The sequence below is a fragment of the Oculina patagonica genome, chromosome 9 (genome assembly GCF_052425735.1).
Source record: "Oculina patagonica isolate OP01 chromosome 9, crgOcupat, whole genome shotgun sequence".
Classification (NCBI taxonomy): Eukaryota; Metazoa; Cnidaria; class Anthozoa; order Scleractinia; family Oculinidae; genus Oculina; species Oculina patagonica.
The window spans coordinates 12,905,246-12,922,492 of NC_135766.1; the positions used below are offsets into that span (position 1 = coordinate 12,905,246).

A 17,247-nucleotide genomic window follows, 5' to 3' on the forward strand; every position below is an offset into this window, starting at 1 on the left:
ATTTTTTATTTTTTTACATTCCTGGCTGGGAAACATAATTTCTATCCAGCTGGCTGGGAACTTCCTTATGTGCCTCACGCTGGGAAAAAGGAACAGATAAATTTTTTTCCAGCAACAATGAAAAACACCTGGAAATGCTTTTATATCATTTATTTTCCTTCATTTGGGTGATTTTACCATAAATTGTTCGTTGGGTGCCCCTGCGCAGTCCCTTTAAACGACAAGTTATTTTCCATCAGATTCCCATATAAATACTTCACTAATTAAGTTGCGACATCATTATTTTGTATGCCTTTTCGAAATCAAGGAGGATAAAATGTGTTTGGATTTAACCTTTTATTTATTTTTCGCCTCAATCCAGGAACTCTATTCCTCGACGTTTATTTAACATGTCATATGTGTGTTTCCCAGAAATGCTACTGACATGCATTCAATTATTGATTAAATTATTAATAACTTTCGATGTTAAGGACGATTCCCTGCTAAGAGCCTGTCTAAGTTTTATTCAGGATGCCTAAAGGTGTCACGCATCAGTTTGTTTCATTCTTTGTCCTCCGTTTCTTAGAATGTACGCCGACGCATTATCTCCCCTCCCAGATATTTCGTTCAAGTTTGTCATCCAGTTTTATCGTCCATCGTAAGCACTGTTTTCACCTGGAGCGCAGATTAAGGTACTATATTAAGCTTAATTTATGTTTTGTAAAGATAAATTAGCAAAAAACGTTGACTTTCTTGTGGCATGTTTAAGAATTTCGACTGAGTTAATCGACTGATCATAAAAATATATTTTGTTTACACGAGTCTGTTTTCGCAACTGGCGTTCTGATTGATCAGTGTTCCTACATTCTTGCTGTATGTTAGTAATTATTTCTCAGTAGATAACGTTTTAGGACTACTTTGATCATGTTTGGCGAAAATAACTTGACTAACTTGAAAAAGACTATAATTATAAAGCTTACAATTAACAAACGCTGAGTGATATGCGAGTTCAGGAATGTTTTTCAATGTCCATATTTAATAACATTCCCGCATTCGTTAGCCGACTTTTGGTAGCTGAGTTGTAGGAAAGCTGAATACAGACTCATAAAGTTGGCAGACGGGAATTAGAACAAAGTTGATTTGAACAAGATAAAAGGAAAGCTATTTATCTCTTTTATCGAACGGACAGCAAGTTTTCGCTTACCGAAGCACTTAACAAGCTAGAAGTGACTGTCAAGTATTCAAAGTGTTGATTTGAGTCCAGATTGCATAGATTAAACTAAAGAACATTATCTTCGCCACAAGTTGGTAGTAACTCATCCATGTTTTATTTTTGTGGCATTTCTGGATAATGCACATCAATTTGTGGACTAGTTTATAAGCGAAAATTACATGTAATAAAAGATGCGTACCGTTATTCAAGCGTGGAAAGGAAAATATTCCGCTAATGAGTAATAACTGTCTATACATTCTTTGGAAAATTTTTATTTTTTTTTATTTTTCGAATACTCCAGGACTAAGTAACAAAGGAAAAATCAGAGACTTCAACTGAAATTACCGTATTTGTTCGACTTATAAACACCTCTCTCGAATAAACGCCGGCACATTAGAGCAAAAATATTAATAAACGCCTGATGCGGCGTTTATTTCAATAATAAAGTCAAAAAGCAAATGCAGTAATTATCAAGTTTGAGCAAGCCTTTAAGTTATTTTCCTTAAGATATTGACAATGCTGTTTTTAAAATTCAAATGTTCAGTTACCATACTATTGTCAGCAAGAAATAAATTAAATTTTAATAAACGTCGCCCTCGTATAAACGCCGCCCTCGAATAAACGCAGCCCTCGAATAAAAGCGGCACTCGAATAAACGCCATGGCGTTTAATCGAATAAATACGGTACCCGTATAAGTATTGTATTGTATTGGAGTAACCCCCGGGGGGGTATTCTACGACTAACGGTAAAGGGGATTAACCGTTATTGGGGTGCAAAAATATCAGTTTTCAGTGCTTGTTATGTATTAAAGAAATCCAAGAGTGCCCATCTCCCTTACCTGCAAGCAAACCCCTAGATATTTGACTTTTTTGAATCAATGATATGATTGGTCAAATTTTCCACCGTGTAGATGCACTATAAAAGGGATAGCTCCTCCTCCTCTTTGTCACAAATTCCCTGTTTCAATGAAAACTGAGGTGAACACTTCAACAGAGAACTGAAAAGGTAGAACTAATAATGATTTATTATATTTTTCCAGTTATTTTGCCCATGAATAATTTTTATGGATATCAATTAAACTTTGCAGACAATCCTTTAGCTTGAGTCCACGGCGACTAATCTTTCTTTAATAGTCATATGGTTGGTCAAATGTCAGGTGAAGTTTTGCATCAAATTCCCCACTATATGGAGATAGTTATAGACATAACTTCAAGTCAAATGCCTGTTGTTGCTGTTGTTGTTTTTTGTTGGGGATGGAGGGGGGTGCTCTTGGATTTGACATATATATATTATTTTAAATAATCAGTATTTATAGAATTTTAAATTTATATTCTTTAATCACACAGATCCCTGAGACTGGGAATTTCAAGTCAGAATGTGATATTTTGGACATTTCTTCTAATTGCTGGTAAGTTTGTAAACAGTGCAACAATTTCAACCAGGACCATTAATATTGCTTGAAATACAAAATAAAACAATCTGAGTTTAATTTGATGATGAGACGGTCAATCAATAGAACTATTACTGACCAAAGTGAAGTTGCTCAAGCTCTGAATTTTATTGGCATTAAACTAATGTAAAAATATTTTAGAGCCAGCAAAGAGTCAAGAGCATTATCTGAGCCTCAACAAAAGGTCATTTTTGCCAGCTGTAATAACTATGCAGCCATGAATGGATTGAACACACCGATTTGTTCGACACGAACTCACATTACGTGATCAATGTCACGCAACAGATCTAAATCACAACATTCCTCCCCTCTAGGATTACAAACTATTTGTCCTAAAACTTGCAATCACTGGAACAACAAAAAACAGAAACTTATGTGTTCTCTAATAACAAACAGTCCCTGTGATAATGTCACGATTAACACAGGTAGTAGACTGCAAAACAGTCGTTTTTTCTCTTAAGTCTCTTCGAAAAAGCGCGAATTTAAGGCGCGAAGCGCCGAATGTTGAGGCGCGAAGCGCCGATCGTTTTGCGAGGCGAGAAAAAATTTAGTCAGTAATTTTCAACTGTAACCTTGTGTAAGCACAATAATGTTCAAACAATACATGTACGTTTTGCACACATAACTGTTTGCATTTAATTTCTACGAATGCTGGAAAACCAGCAACACAGGTGAATTAAAAGAAGGCATATAATTTATTAACAATAGAAAGCAAAACTTACCACTGCAGAAAGATCTCAAGACTGAAAGGTTTCCGTACTGCTCTCTAAATGGCTTTTGTGATTTCTTCTTCCTTTTTGAATCAGTTCCCCTAGAAAAACATTCAATCAAATATTCTTTTGGTTAAAAATTATGTGTATGTATGTATTATAATTTGTTACATTTCAAGTCGTATCAAAGTTACAATAATCTTCAAGTTGAACCTTGCAACAAATTTGACCTGATTCAACACTAGACGATAAAACAGCAGCATACAACAAGTCCACAAACTGACAAAGATTTGTCAATATAGCATGATTGAACTTCGATTGAACATGATTAAACTTCGATTTTAAAATGCCTTCAAGAAAATATAAAGATAAGCTTTCACAAAGCTTAAAAGTTATATAAGCTCAAGGTTAATTACGGCGCAACTTTGCCACAATTTGGCAAGCACATAAGCTATTAAAACATTTCGATCAAATAAAAAACCTACCACGTTAAAACAGTGTGTGATTCATCAACAACAATAAGGGACAAGGAGCGACGAAAAGGACAGTCTTCCTTCAACAATGATGTGAACTTCTCGTTCAAGACTTGTTCGGCGGCTGCATAAACGACCTGAGTTTCGCCATTCTTTACGGCATTTAACGTCTCCACATCGAAACGCAGTTCAGCAGCAGTAAGATTGAACTCGTTTGATTTTATCTGCTCTTCCACAATACTCTTCAAAGGAGAAATTACTATGATAGTCGGCCGTTCGATCGAAGGAAGTGCTCCATTCAGCGAACTTGAAGCTCTGCTCTTGGCCAAAACAAACAGTTGGAATATTAAACTTTTCCCGAAACCCGTCGGTAGCACTGCAAAAACATCCTTTCCCACCAGAAGTGATTCAACAGCTGCCTTTTGCTCTGCTTTCAAAACGAAACCCAAATCTTTCGCAATCGCATCCAAATCAACATCTTCCATCTCGTTCCCGCGAAGAGCATGTCTTACTGTTAAATTGATGCGGTATCGAATATCTTTGATGAGGTGCGAAGAAAATTTTGTTGACAGGTAATGTCATAATTGACCAATGGGAATTTTCCGTTTCTGGGAGAACGGGAAATTCGAAACGAAATCAACGTATGTAAAGCCGACAGTCGTAACTTTTAGCGTCTCTCCCCAGTCTCACTCAGAGTTTTGACATCGGCTCCAGACCTCTCGCTGCCGTTCGAACAACCGAGCGCGTTGACCGAGCGTTCGCAAAAGATACGACTGTTTTGCAGTCTACAGGTAGTCCCTCAGATATCCTGGTCTGACCCTTTTCCGCACAGGGCGTGTCCTTAGAGGACTTGACTCGAAGGGTGTCTGGGTAGGTGTTGCTGGTGTTGCCGGTGGAGCCTTAGGAACATAAGTCGGATGGCTTACAACAGGGTCAGGTGATGTTACATGAACATCTGGCAAGGCTATCGGCGTCACGCTGGGTGTGTCGCCTGCAACTGGCTCTTCCACAACCTCATTCTCACGGCGTCGAACATGGTCCTGATGCCGCCGAATGACAGTTTCGTCGTCTAGCTGGACACGAGTTGACACCGGACCGGTTTTTATCCACTATGGTTCCTGACATCCAAGTGTTCTTGTGCCGGAAATCTTTAGCATACACAGCTTGACCTTCTACTACATCCCGTTCCTTGGCATGGTAATCGTGTGCGGTCTTCTGTTGAGACTGTTTATCTCGCCCTTTGTTTGCTACGCTTGGAGTCAGGCGATTAAGCTGTGGGTAGCTTCCGTCGCATGAGTAACTCAGCAGGTGGAACTCCTGTCGTGCTATGCTGTGTGTTCCTGTAGCTGAGGAGAAAGCGTGATAGTTTGTCTGGACGCTGCCCTCCTCCATCTTCTCATAGCCTTCCTTAAAGATTCGCACAGCCCGCTCCGCCAAGCCATTTGAGGCAGGGTGAAACGGTGACACCTTGATGTGCTTAATTCTATTATTCTTCATAAACTCCTGGAATTCTGAGCTGGCAACATTGCTGCCATTGTCGCTAACCAGTGTTGCTGGTAGGCAAAAATCTCTCTGAGTTTCTCGATGGTGGCGCTGGACGTGGTGGACCTAACCTGAAATCATACCCTCCCTCCCTACTACTGCTGCGGGGGAAGGAGGGCATGATACATTTGCTTGTCGAAAGTCATGTAAAAAAAAAGATTCTGGTTTTTTGTCTGATTGGTCGAGAAACAATACTCAATGGAGCGGTGTGGACTGATTGATTGTCGTATTTCAACGAGACTTCCGGTCAGAAGCTGGTAATGGCAAAGACGAGTCACGTTTACTGCGAGGACGAGTTCTTTTCTACGTTACTGTGAAGCCCTAACAGATTTCAAGTGTAACTCTCTGAAGGCAGAACAAATAGAGTGAGCGACAATGCGTAATAATTTTGGTTCCGTGAAGATGTTTTTGTTGTTCTTCGAAAACAATATTCAAGAGATGTTGGAATGTTACAAAAGCGACCGATCCTATCTGCCGTAAAACAGCTCTTGTCGGTGAATTCCTTTGTGTGTGTGTGTAAGCTGAAATAAAGGGACGGCATCCAGTACAACTGATAAATATATGTTCGCAAGCGCCATCTCACCTTGCTACTAAAAGCATTTTTATCTTAACACGGCGAAGTTTAAATACAGGCTGTACATATGTACAATTTTTCTCCAGACGTTTTCACGCCTTGTGGAAATCCGAGTCTCGAATTTGCCGCTTACTACAAAGAGTGGTTTGACAGTTCGACGACACATCAGTTTATTTAAATTAGGGGGCGGCTCGCGGCCGGTTAAATAAATGTATCAGGCGTTCTTTTTTCCTCTCGCTTTCGTAAAAAGAAAAAAGAACGCCTGATCGCAGGTTATGTTGGACCTCATACGATGCACTTCCAACCACTTTGAGTATGCATCTACAACCACATTTCTCCTTTGTAAGGCCCTGCATAGTCAATGTGAATCCTTGACCATGGAAGTCCCGGCCACTCTCAGGGGTGCAACGGCACTCTGCTGGTGCACTCCGATTTAATTGACATTTGTCGCAGATTTTCACTTTCTTGACGTAGCTTTTGCTAGGGCTTTCATGCGAGATTCACCAGGGTGGGCCTCGTGCAGTTCAGTGAGCACCTTTGATCTTTCCTGCGGTGGTACAATCATTCTGGCTCCCCAAAGTACACAACCATCTTCTACGCTCAATTCGGTCCGCTTGGTGAAGTAAGGGTTTAGCTCTTCAGAACTGTTCTTAGTCGGCCATCCTTCCAAAATGAAATTAAGCACTTGTGAGAGGATTGGATCCCTCTTGGTCCACTCTTTGATGTGACCACTGTGTACAGGTGTGCCTTCCAAATTTTCCATTAACAAGATGGTTTCACCTGGTACTGGAACTGAATCAGGCATCTCAGGCAAGGGTAGCCTACTTAGGCCATCTGCATTGCCATTGGTCTGGCCGGCCTTGTATGATATGTTATACTCGTAAGCAGACAAGGTAAGTGCCCATCGCTGGATTCGCGGTGATGCAAGGGCAGAAATCCCTTTCTTCTCATTCAAGGGTTTATGATCGGTCTTGATGGTGAATGGGTGTCCATAAAGGAACTGATTGAACTTCTTGACGCCAAACAAGGGTTGAGTAGTTCCTTCCAGCTGCATTTAGGGATCTGGACATGTATCCGATTTGTCGTCCAGCTCCACCTTCCACCTTGTGGAATAGGACTGCTCCCACTCCTTAATCGGACGCATCGGTGGCAAGGATAAATTCCTTTGAGGGGTCAAAATGGACTAGCAACTTGGCTGATTGCAACAGTTCCTTAGCTTTCTTAAATGCCTCTTGCAGTTCTTTTAGCCACTGCCATTTTGATCCTTTCTTAAGAGCTGGTGTAGAGGCTCCAGGACGGTTGCTACATCAGGCAAGAATCGATGGTAATAGTTGAGCATGCCCAGAAAAGCTCGCAACTGACTGACGTCCTTTGGCTCTGGTGCATTCTTTATTGCATCAACCTTCGCTGCCACAGGTTGGATGCCATCACCATTGATTACATACCCACAGTATGTGACTTGTGGCTGCATTAACAGACATTTTGCCAGGCGTAGCCTTAATCCTGCATCGGAGAGCCTGCTAAGCACTGCTTCTAGGTTGGCTAGATGATCTGTGTCATTCTTTCCACTGAGTAAGATATCATCAACTCGCACTACAACATGGGGAATGCCTTGTAGTAAGTTCTCCATTGTATCCTGGAAAATTCCGGGCGCTGAAGAAACCCCAAAGGGAAGTCTATTGTATTGATAGAGTCCCTTATGAGTATTGATTGTAGTAAATTTCCTTAACTGTTGGTATGCCTGTGACATATCCAATTTGGTGAATTAGTTTCCTCCGCCAAGTGTGGCAAGCAGATCCTCAGTCTTGGGGATCGGGTAATTCTCTACCTTGGAGACTTGGTTGACGGTCCACTTATAGTCACCACAAATACGCAATGATCCGTTTGTTTCACCACTGGAACAATGGGTGCTGCCCATTCCGTGAATTCTACTGGAGATATTATGCCCTCACTTTCTAATCGATCCAGTTCCTGTTCAACTTTTGCTTTCAGGGCATAAAGTACTGGACGAGCTTTCATGAACTTGGGTGTGGCCCCTGGGTCAACATAGATTTTGGCTTCGGTGCCCTTCAGTGTACCAAGTCCTTCGCCAAAAACATTCTTGTGTGCTTCTAGGATCCTCTGTAGCTGAGGGTTAATCTCCTGTATGTTAAAGATACTGTTCCAATTAAACTTAATCACTTGAAGTCAGTCCCTTCCAAGAAGGTTTGTACCAGGACACTTCACTACCATGGCTGGCAAATCATGCTGTTGATTTTGGTACTTAACAGGAATCAGCACCTCTCCTAACACTGGTATTTTCTCTCCTCTATACGTGCTCAATATGGCCTTGGAACTCTTTAACTCTACTTTGTCACCTAACTTGCTGTATGTTTGTTCATTTAGCACAGTTCTGGTAGAACCAGTGTCAATTTCGAAATTGTGCGGTTCACCACAAAGTTCGACACTTACTGCAAACGCCTTTGCTCTCCTTCCGTCCCGAATGTGATACATGGTTGCTGCATAAACATCTTCTTCCCCGGAAAATTCGTCCACTAAATGCGTAGACTGCTTCTGGTTCCCTTTTGTTTGCCCACTGTCTCGTGAGGGTGGTTTAGTTTTCCGTGTTCTGGAATCGGTTCCTTTACTCGGCGTTTTCTTGTAATTTTTCTTGCCATAACAAACTTTGGACAGGTGCCCTTTTCTCCAACATTTAAAACACTGAGCATCTTTGAATCGACAGGCTGAAGCTTCGTGTTTCTCTCCACAACGGTAACACTCAGGATCTGCACGACGATCTTTGTTATTCTTGTCACAAGCGCCAACTTGATGTACCTCGCTGGGGGTCGTTTCGGACTGGATGTCAACCACGTGCTTCGCTGCCAACCCTTCTCCGAGAGTGATTTCCTCGGCCTTTTTCAGAGTTAACTCCCGTTCTGCCAGTAATTTCCGCTTTATTTTCTTGTCATTAATCCCACAGGCTAATCGGTCTCTCAGCATTTCCGGCAAAGTCTCCCCGAAATTGCAATGTTCGGTAAGCTTACGTAACTCCGCCACATTCGCTGCAACTCCTTCGCCTTCGTTTCGATTTCGGCTGTAAAATTTGAAACGCTCCACTTTTTTACTCGGCTTGGGCGAAAATTGCTTTTCCAATGTATCGACAATCTTCTTAAAAGTTGTCTCCGCTGGTTTTGCTGCTTGGAGTAAATCCCGCAGAAGTGCGTATGTTTTGCTCCCGCAAACGCTGAGTAAGATCGCTCGTTGTTTCCCCGCGTCACGTTCTACATCGTTTGCCAAAAAATACTGTTCGAATCGTTCAATATACTGGGTCCATGACTGATCCGATTCTCTGAATTCGCCTATCTAACCGTAGGTCGCCATTCCTACTCGAATCTAGATGGAGTTTTCCCCGTCGCCAAAATGTAATAACCATGCAGCCATGAATGGATTGAACACACTGATTTTAATATTCGACACGAACTCGCATTACAAATCACGTGATCAATGTCACGCAACAGATCTAAATCACAACACCAGCACAGGGGTAGAGGTAGCGAGCGACACAACCTTAAAATTATACTGGCAACACAACACATTGGAATTCTTTGTTAACGCCTTGCCTTAATTATTACAGTCAAAATACTCAACGGATTGCATTATTCATTTCAAAAATTCAAATTTAATTTGAATATTGTAAATCATCCAACCGTAAACACGTGAACAGGTGAACATGTCAAAAATTACCCAATTTGATTGGTTAATTTTTGACAGGTTTACGTGCTAAAAGGATGTTGGCTTCCTTTAATAACTAAGGAGTTAACAATTCTAGGAAGCCAAATAACATAGAATAAATTACAATAATTATTAGGGTCAGAAAAACAAAACAAAAAATACAACCCAAACATGCACTCATCTCTAACTGAAAAGGGAAAAAAATACAAATCAAGGGGGAAAGAACTAAAATTATACTAGGAATGAAGTCTTAAATAAGATGAATGAATAAAGCTAAAAAGCAGCAAATAAATCATTGAAAAAGCAAAAGCAAACAAATATTTGTACAAAAATTCTTGTTTTTTAATTTTCTTAGAGGTTGACTTTCTATCTTTCTCAAGGGAGTTTCATTCCTTTTTTCCTTGAATGAAAATATTAAAAATTCCATAATAATTATTAGTTCTAGCACGGGGCAAATATTAATAATATTGATTTGCTGCACTTTGTGTATTGTAGTTATCGTAATGTTAAGGACTGAATAAAAAAAGGATGAAAATAGGAAGACAGTGACTTGTTATGGAATTTAAATAAAAAAAAGTGCAATATGTAATGTAACAAGATCAGAGAGCTTAACGATTGCTACTAATCTAAACAGAGGAGTTGAATGTTCATCAAATGAAGAAAAAGTCATGATTCGAACTGGGTTTTTTCTGTAAAATATTGTAGTTGGGTATGTATTACCACAGATAGTAAGTTAGAAATGGGTAGATTAAATAATAGTTTGAGATTAGTATTAAGAATATCAATATTAGCATAATGGCGAAGCTTAGACAATATTCCTATATTTCTTTTAGTTTTCTTTGCAATACATGCGATTTGAGGTTTCCAGGATTAAAATTTGTCATCTTTATCAATTAAAATTCCTAGGTATTTGATATAGGAGTCCCGGGTGTTGCAACTGTTTCCCATTTTAATGTTAGGTGGCCATAAAAGAATGACTGTTTTAACCAAAACCAAAACCATATTATTAAAAAAATATAATAATAGTGATTCAATTTATGGCATGTGATAATCCTGAGTCAGAGTGTTGTAATCATCTGTACAGGTGCCAATTTGTTGAACCTGAGGATCAGGATGTGAGTTATCATGTGTAAAGTTAACAGGTACATTGTGAACATTGTTAAAACCCAATGAAATTAATATATTATTTTATATTTTTGTCATTTTGGTGTTCTGGGGAATTTGGAATGTTCTAGGTTGCACTGCCCCCCTATTATTATTCTATCAGATGATTAATTACCCTGCAAGCAGCAAACTCAGACTACGGTCAATATAATACCTTAAATTGTTGTTATAGGTGGGAGGCTGGGATGAAGGTCATTGTGAGGTTTAGTGTGCCTGTAGTTCTGTTCTTCACAACTATTACAAAATTATTCAGGTGTCTGGAAAACCCGAATAGCGAATAGCGAATAGTCGCGAATAGCAAATAGTACGAATAGTGCGAATAGTAGTGAATAGTGACGAATAGTCGCGAATAGTCACGAATATAGTCGCGAATAGTGACGAATAGTCGCGAATAGTCACGAATAGTCGCGAATAGTCACGAATAGTGCCGAATAGTCGCAAATAGGGACGAATATCCGCGGTTAGTGACGAATAGTCATAAATAGTCGCCGTCGATAAGCCTAGGAGGGTTTCCACAAAAGTTACCGCCACATGCACAGAGCAATCTAGAAGATCAAGCAAATTGTTTATCACATGCTTGTCCGCTTACTCTAAAACTGAGAGAGTGCAAGTCAAGGTGTAACTATACGAATCACTTTCACTGAATGAAGCCTATATCTCAATGTTTTCTCGATGTTTTCAGTGCTGAATAAATGGCCCAGGTGTCTCTTTAGGTGTTCCCCAACCACAGTAATGGACATTTCTCCTGTACATCTGTTGAGCCTGACGTTGAAAGGCCTCTATCAGTTTTGACAATTAAGTCTCTGGCCATTCCTTTGACACATTAATAATACTGGCCACTTATTGAACACTGAAAACACAGCCACAAAGTTATAATTACAAGAAGGAACTGACAACAATCTTACTGTTGTGTCTCGCGGAATTGAATAAGTCAAACTGGTACAACACAACAAGGTTTAATCAAACATGGCGGCTCAATTCAACAACAGGCGCACATGGCATGCGTGCGCATAATAGTAACAAAACCGCAGACCATCATGTGCGGCATAGCATTCCTCCCCCCTTAAATCACAATCCATTAATAACGGACAAGTTCAGTTCAGTTACAAGTTCAGTCTCTCTGGTGGCTTCCGTAGCCGAAGGGGATAACGTCTACATGGTGGTGTTGCCGGACTGCTAACCATGGTTTCGCTTTGACTGCTGAGAGGGCTGTCAGGGGTGTTGTCCACATGTGTATCTTTGGTCAATGGTTCGTCGATGCCAGTCATAGTGGGAGCCTGTAATTCTTCATTCTCCACACTGCTTGCTGATTGTGGTGTTGCTGTCAACACTGCTGGGTTTAGTTGCGGTGTGTACTGTTCCTTGTTAAAGGTTGGAGTCACTGCAGACTCTCTGAGCTGATCAACATGTCGTCGCCATACTGTATTGGGTGCGACCCTGACTTCATAGGACAAGGGTCCCGAGTGAGCTGTGATGATACCCGGAACCCACTTGCTTCCAGCTCGGTAGTTTCGGGCAACGACAGCTTGGCCTACCTCTAGCTTTCTGGTAGGGCTGTGACTTGACCGTAACTCTTGATCTTGCTGTTTGTCTTCCACTCGCTTCCGTAAGTTAGGCTTCAGTATATCAAGCCTTGTCCTGATGTTTCTCCCCATGAGGAGCACAGCTGGCGTCTCTCCAGTCAAGGAATGTGGGGTTGATCTGTAGGCCAGCAAAAAGTTTGCCAGCTTCCAAGAGATAGATTTCTTTTCCGTCAGCGCTGCGCGGAGAGCTTGCTTGAATGTCTGTACAAAACGTTCAGCCATTCCATTTGTGGCTGGGTGGTACGGAGCTGACTTAATGTGCTTAATACCATTACTTCTCATGAATGCTTCGAATTCATCTGCTATGAATTGAGGTCCATTATCACTTACAAGCTGCTCTGGCAAGCCGTGTGTGGCGAAGAGCTTTCTTAGTTCCTCAATTGTTCTGCTGGCAGTTGTAGTAGTCATCGGTATCACTTCGGGCCATTTAGAATGTGCATCTACAGCAATCAGAAACATAGTTCCTAAAAATGGGCCAGCAAAGTCAACGTGGATGCGTTGCCATGGGCGTGCTGGCCACTCCCATGAGTGCAGCGGAGCGGTCTTAGGGTTGTTCTGGGTAAGTTGACAGCCAGTGCACCCTTTTGCTACTTCTTCAATTGCTTTGTCCATCCCTGGCCACCACATGTAGCTCCTGGCCAAGGCCTTCATCTTAACAATTCCAAGGTGGCCTTCATGGAGTTCAGCTAACAGTTGTGCCTGGTACTTGGGTGGGATTATTACTCGTGAACCCCACATAAGGCAGCCATCCTGTATGGTGAGTTCATCTTTCCTCCTCTGAAATGGCTCCAGATCCTTCTCACTAACGGTTGGCCACCCTTGCTTTGTGTTTTCCACCACACGTGACAAAACCGGATCTCTCTGAGTTGCTTGACGGATCATATCTGCATTGACTGGCAGCACTTCTATCTGTGATACTTGAAAAATCTCCACTGGGTCATCTACTTCCTTGTCGCAGACTTTCTTTAAAGGTAGGCGTGACAATCCATCCGCGTTTCCATGTTGGGTTGTGTTCTTGTACTCAATACTGTACTCAAACCCTGCTAGAAACAACGCATAACGTTGCAAGCGAGCAACTGTCATTGCTGGTATTCCTTTCTTGGGATTAAAAATTGAGGTCAGGGGCTCATGATCTGTCACGAGTGTGAAATGACGACCAAACAGGTAAAGGTGGAATTTCTTCACTCCCCAAACCAAGGCTAAGGCTTCTTTATCAATTTGGGAGTAATTTCTTTCTGCTTTGGTTAGGGTACGTGATGCGAAGGCTATGGGTCGCTCTGAGCCATCCTCCATGATGTGCGATAAAACTGCCCCGATTCCGACTGGTGAGGCGTCACAGGCTAGTCTCAAAGGCCTTCCTGGATCATAATGGGTGAGTACCATATCTGATGTGATTAGCTTCTTTACTGAGTGGAAGGCCTCCTCGCACTCTGTAGTCCACTTCCATCGTTTTGCTTGCTCCAAGAGCCCGTTAAGGGGATTGAGTGTGGTGGCAAGGTTTGGCAAGAACTTGTGGTAATAGTTTACTAGGCCTAAGAATGAACGGAGTTGCTGGACATTCTCTGGTCTTGGGGCGTTAACAACTGCATTAATTTTATCTTGGGTCTTGTGTAATCCATGCCGGTCTACTTCATGCCCACAGTAAGTGATCTTCGTCTGGAAAAACTCGCACTTCTCGCGGTTTGCTCGTAGGCCATTTGCTTGTAGCCTCTTCAGTACTTCCTCCAGATTGTCGAGGTGCTCTTTGTCATCTTTTCCTGTGATAATCATGTCGTCTAGGATGCAACTAGTTCCTTCGACCCCTTCTAAGATTTGATCCATGGATCTCTGCCAAATTGCTGGGGCTGAGGTGATCCCGAATACTAGGCGGTTGTATCGGTACAACCCCTGATGGGTGTTAATCGTCAAGTACTCTCGTGACGCTTCCTCCACTTCCATCTGATGGTAGGCCTGTCTGAGGTCAATCTTGGTGAACTTCTGTCCTCCTGCCAGCTTAGCGAATATGTCATCGATGCGTGGAAGTGGGTACTCCTCTGTCTGAAGCTGGGGGTTAACTGTGGTCTTATAGTCGCCACAAATTCGAACTGTGCCGTTTGACTTGGCAACTGGCACAATAGGCGTCGCCCAGTCGCTGAATTTCACCTTGTGCAGTATGCCTTCTCTTTCTAGACGTTTCAGCTCCACCTCGACCTTAGGTTTCATGGCGTATGGGACAGGCCTTGCTTTACAAAACTTTGGTTGACTGCCTTCCTTCAATGTGAGTTTCGCCTTGGCTGACTTGAGTGTGCCGATCTCATCCTTAAACACTTCACTGTAGTCGTCTAGGAGTCTCTCTAACTTCTTTTGGGTGTCTTGTGTCGGCTGTTCTTTTGAAATAGCACAGATCCTTTTCCAATCGAGTTGTATCTGGTGTAGCCAATCTCTTCCAAACAACGCCGGCCCTTGTGTCTTCACTACATACAATGTTAAGTCCTTGACTTGGTTGTTGTGTTCCACACGAACAAGTAGTTTGCCTTCTGGTGTTATCTTCTCTCCTGAGTAGGTCTTCAAAATAGCGGTAGTGTCAACCAGCGGTGTGTCTGGGAAGGATTCCTTGTACGTCTCCAAGGGGAGTGTAGATATCGCTGAACCTGTGTCTAGTTCCATCTTCAGTGTGTGGCCATTAACTTTTGGCGTCACCCAAATGACGTCACCAAATACCCCATGGTTAACATTGTTGACTTCTAGGGATGCCACCAAGCTATCATCACGCTCATCATCTACCTCGAACGAGTGAAGATTGGGGTTCTCGTCCTTTCGTCTTCGGGTAGGGTTCTGACTCTTTCCCGAGCGGCATACTCTTTGGATATGACCCAGCTTCCCACACTTTCGGCACGTTTCATTCCTGAAGTAACACTCGGCTGATTCGTGTGTACTACCCCCACATCGATAACAATGAGATTTTGATTTGACATCATCTTTCCCTTTTGGAACTCTTTCGGTATCCTTGTTTATTTTGTTGACTTCAGACACTTTGTTAATGTTACCCTGCAATTCTTGTGTGTCTTTCGCTGCCGCTTCCATTGCTAAGGCAATTTCTGACGCTTTGGCCAATGACAAATCTGGCTCGGAGAGCAGCCTTTTCTGGATAAGTTCATTGTGTAGTCCACACACTAGTCTATCTCTTAACGCGTCATTTAAGTTAGTTCCGAACTCACAATACAGCGACAATTTCTTTAATTCAGCAAGGTAAGTACTTACGGTTTCACCTTCGAGTTGGTTCCTTTTGTGAAAGCGGAATCGCTCTGCTATAAGCAGTGGTTTCGGTGACAGATGCTTCTGTAGTGTTTCTACGATAGTCTTGAAAGACAGGCTGGATGGCTTGGCTGGGGCGGCCAAATTGCGTAGTAATCCATACGTTTTGTTTCCCATTAAGCTTAGCATTACGGCCACTTGCTTTTCTTCCTTGATTTCGTTGGCGATGAAGTATTGCTCTATACGTTCCACATAGGCGTTCCAATCGTCGTTCGTTTCGTCAAACGCTTCAATTTTTCCAATCGGCATAGTGGCGAAAGCTCGAACTTTCTCTGGTTGCTGCGTTGGGTCTAAATCCTCGTCGCCAATCTGTTGTGTCTCGCGGAATTGAATAAGTCAAACTGGTACAACACAACAAGGTTTAATCAAACATGGCGGCTCAATTCAACAACAGGCGCACATGGCATGCGTGCGCATAATAGTAACAAAACCGCAGACCATCATGTGCGGCATAGCACTTACAAGAAGAATAAGATCTGCAAGGCTATTATATGCAGTGCCAGGGCCAAACTCTCATTCGACACCTTTGAGCGGTGTACAAAGTCTGTCATGTGACTGTCTGGTCATCCAAGTTCACTTTCCATTAATCTAACTATCATCTTTGATTAAGAGACACCCTGGTGTTGGATATTAACGAATAGGAGTCATGGTATTCCTGTGGTTTAATAATTATGTTCGTGTCCTAGAAAATGGTATAATATGTACTGTGTGGTGTAATAAACTCACCCAGAAGAAATTTGTACCCTGGGCTGTGTTATACTTGTGGGGAAAATGTTCCATGTATTTTGTTGTAGGTATGATGTGATAATGTAACTGGGATGGTACCTGTATAGTATGCTGAATGCCCCATGTAATATATTTAGACTACTGTTACATAACCGAAAGTTGTGTTAAGTTATTGCACCATATGTACCCAGGATGCTTAGCGAATAAAGTGTTGTGTTGTTCAGCCATATTGAAGCTGTGTTGTTTAGAAGCTATCTTTAGTATTCTTTACTGATATGCCACACCCCATATACAGTGAATATCCCTGGCAGGGTATACCTTCAGCTTGGGGTGTGGTATACCTACAATGTACCATTGGATTAGGTATTTGTTCTGGGGTATGTTGTTTACATTTTTAAACCTGTGGGAGTTGCCATAGTATGTTTAGGGTCTATGTTGAGTTATCCTGAAAGAGAATAGACCAGTTGCAGTTTGTATGTGGCTATGACCATGACAAAGTGTCCGCTAACCAGAGGTGTCCACACACGGGAGGTGTCCATTAGTGCAGTTTTTACTGTATAACAAACACCTTTAAGTTGATCAGTCTGTAACCTTATATGACGTACATTTTGTATTTTTAGAATCTCAAAATGAGTCAAACTGCTTTAACAAATATTAAAAATCCAAGTCACCAAGATCTCAGGTAAGTTCTGGTCACAAGAGTTATGCACACTCAAAAATAGCAATTCTATCTACCATGGCAGTGATTTCCCATAAACAGTTTAGAAAAAAATTCTAAAGATCAAAAATTTCTTCTAGATATTGTGTAAACATAGATCTCAGCCAGT

At 41.7% G+C, this 17,247-nt stretch overlaps 1 protein-coding gene and 1 long non-coding RNA gene across 2 annotated transcripts; one reads left to right on the forward strand and one right to left on the reverse strand.

Moving 5' to 3' along the window:
- Window positions 1-445: 445 nt before the first annotated feature.
- Window positions 446-17,104, forward strand: LOC144666284 (uncharacterized). Its single transcript, XR_013573152.1, has 4 exons — window positions 446-671; window positions 2,540-2,601; window positions 10,738-10,795; window positions 17,041-17,104. It is a non-coding gene; the product is annotated as an uncharacterized LOC144666284 (long non-coding RNA).
- On the reverse strand, window positions 2,960-4,538 carry LOC144666598 (uncharacterized). The gene is made up of 3 exons (XM_078528002.1): window positions 3,839-4,538; window positions 3,366-3,454; window positions 2,960-2,991 (listed from the first exon to the last, which is right to left on the reverse strand). Exons 1-3 carry the CDS (start codon window positions 4,309-4,311, stop codon window positions 2,960-2,962), a joined length of 594 nt encoding a protein of 197 aa, XP_078384128.1. The 5' UTR covers window positions 4,312-4,538.
- Window positions 17,105-17,247: the final 143 nt, after the last annotated feature.

Coding starts and splice junctions, on each gene's coding strand:
- LOC144666598 (XM_078528002.1), bottom strand. CDS start 4,311: ATGGAAGATGTTGATTTGGATGCGATTGCGAAAGATTTGGGTTTCGTT. Junction 3,455..3,838: donor TCACACACTGTTTTAACGTG/GTAGGTTTTTTA, acceptor ATGTTTTTCTAG/GGGAACTGATTCAAAAAGGA. Junction 2,992..3,365: donor CTTGAGATCTTTCTGCAGTG/GTAAGTTTTGCT, acceptor TTGTTGTTCCAG/TGATTGCAAGTTTTAGGACA.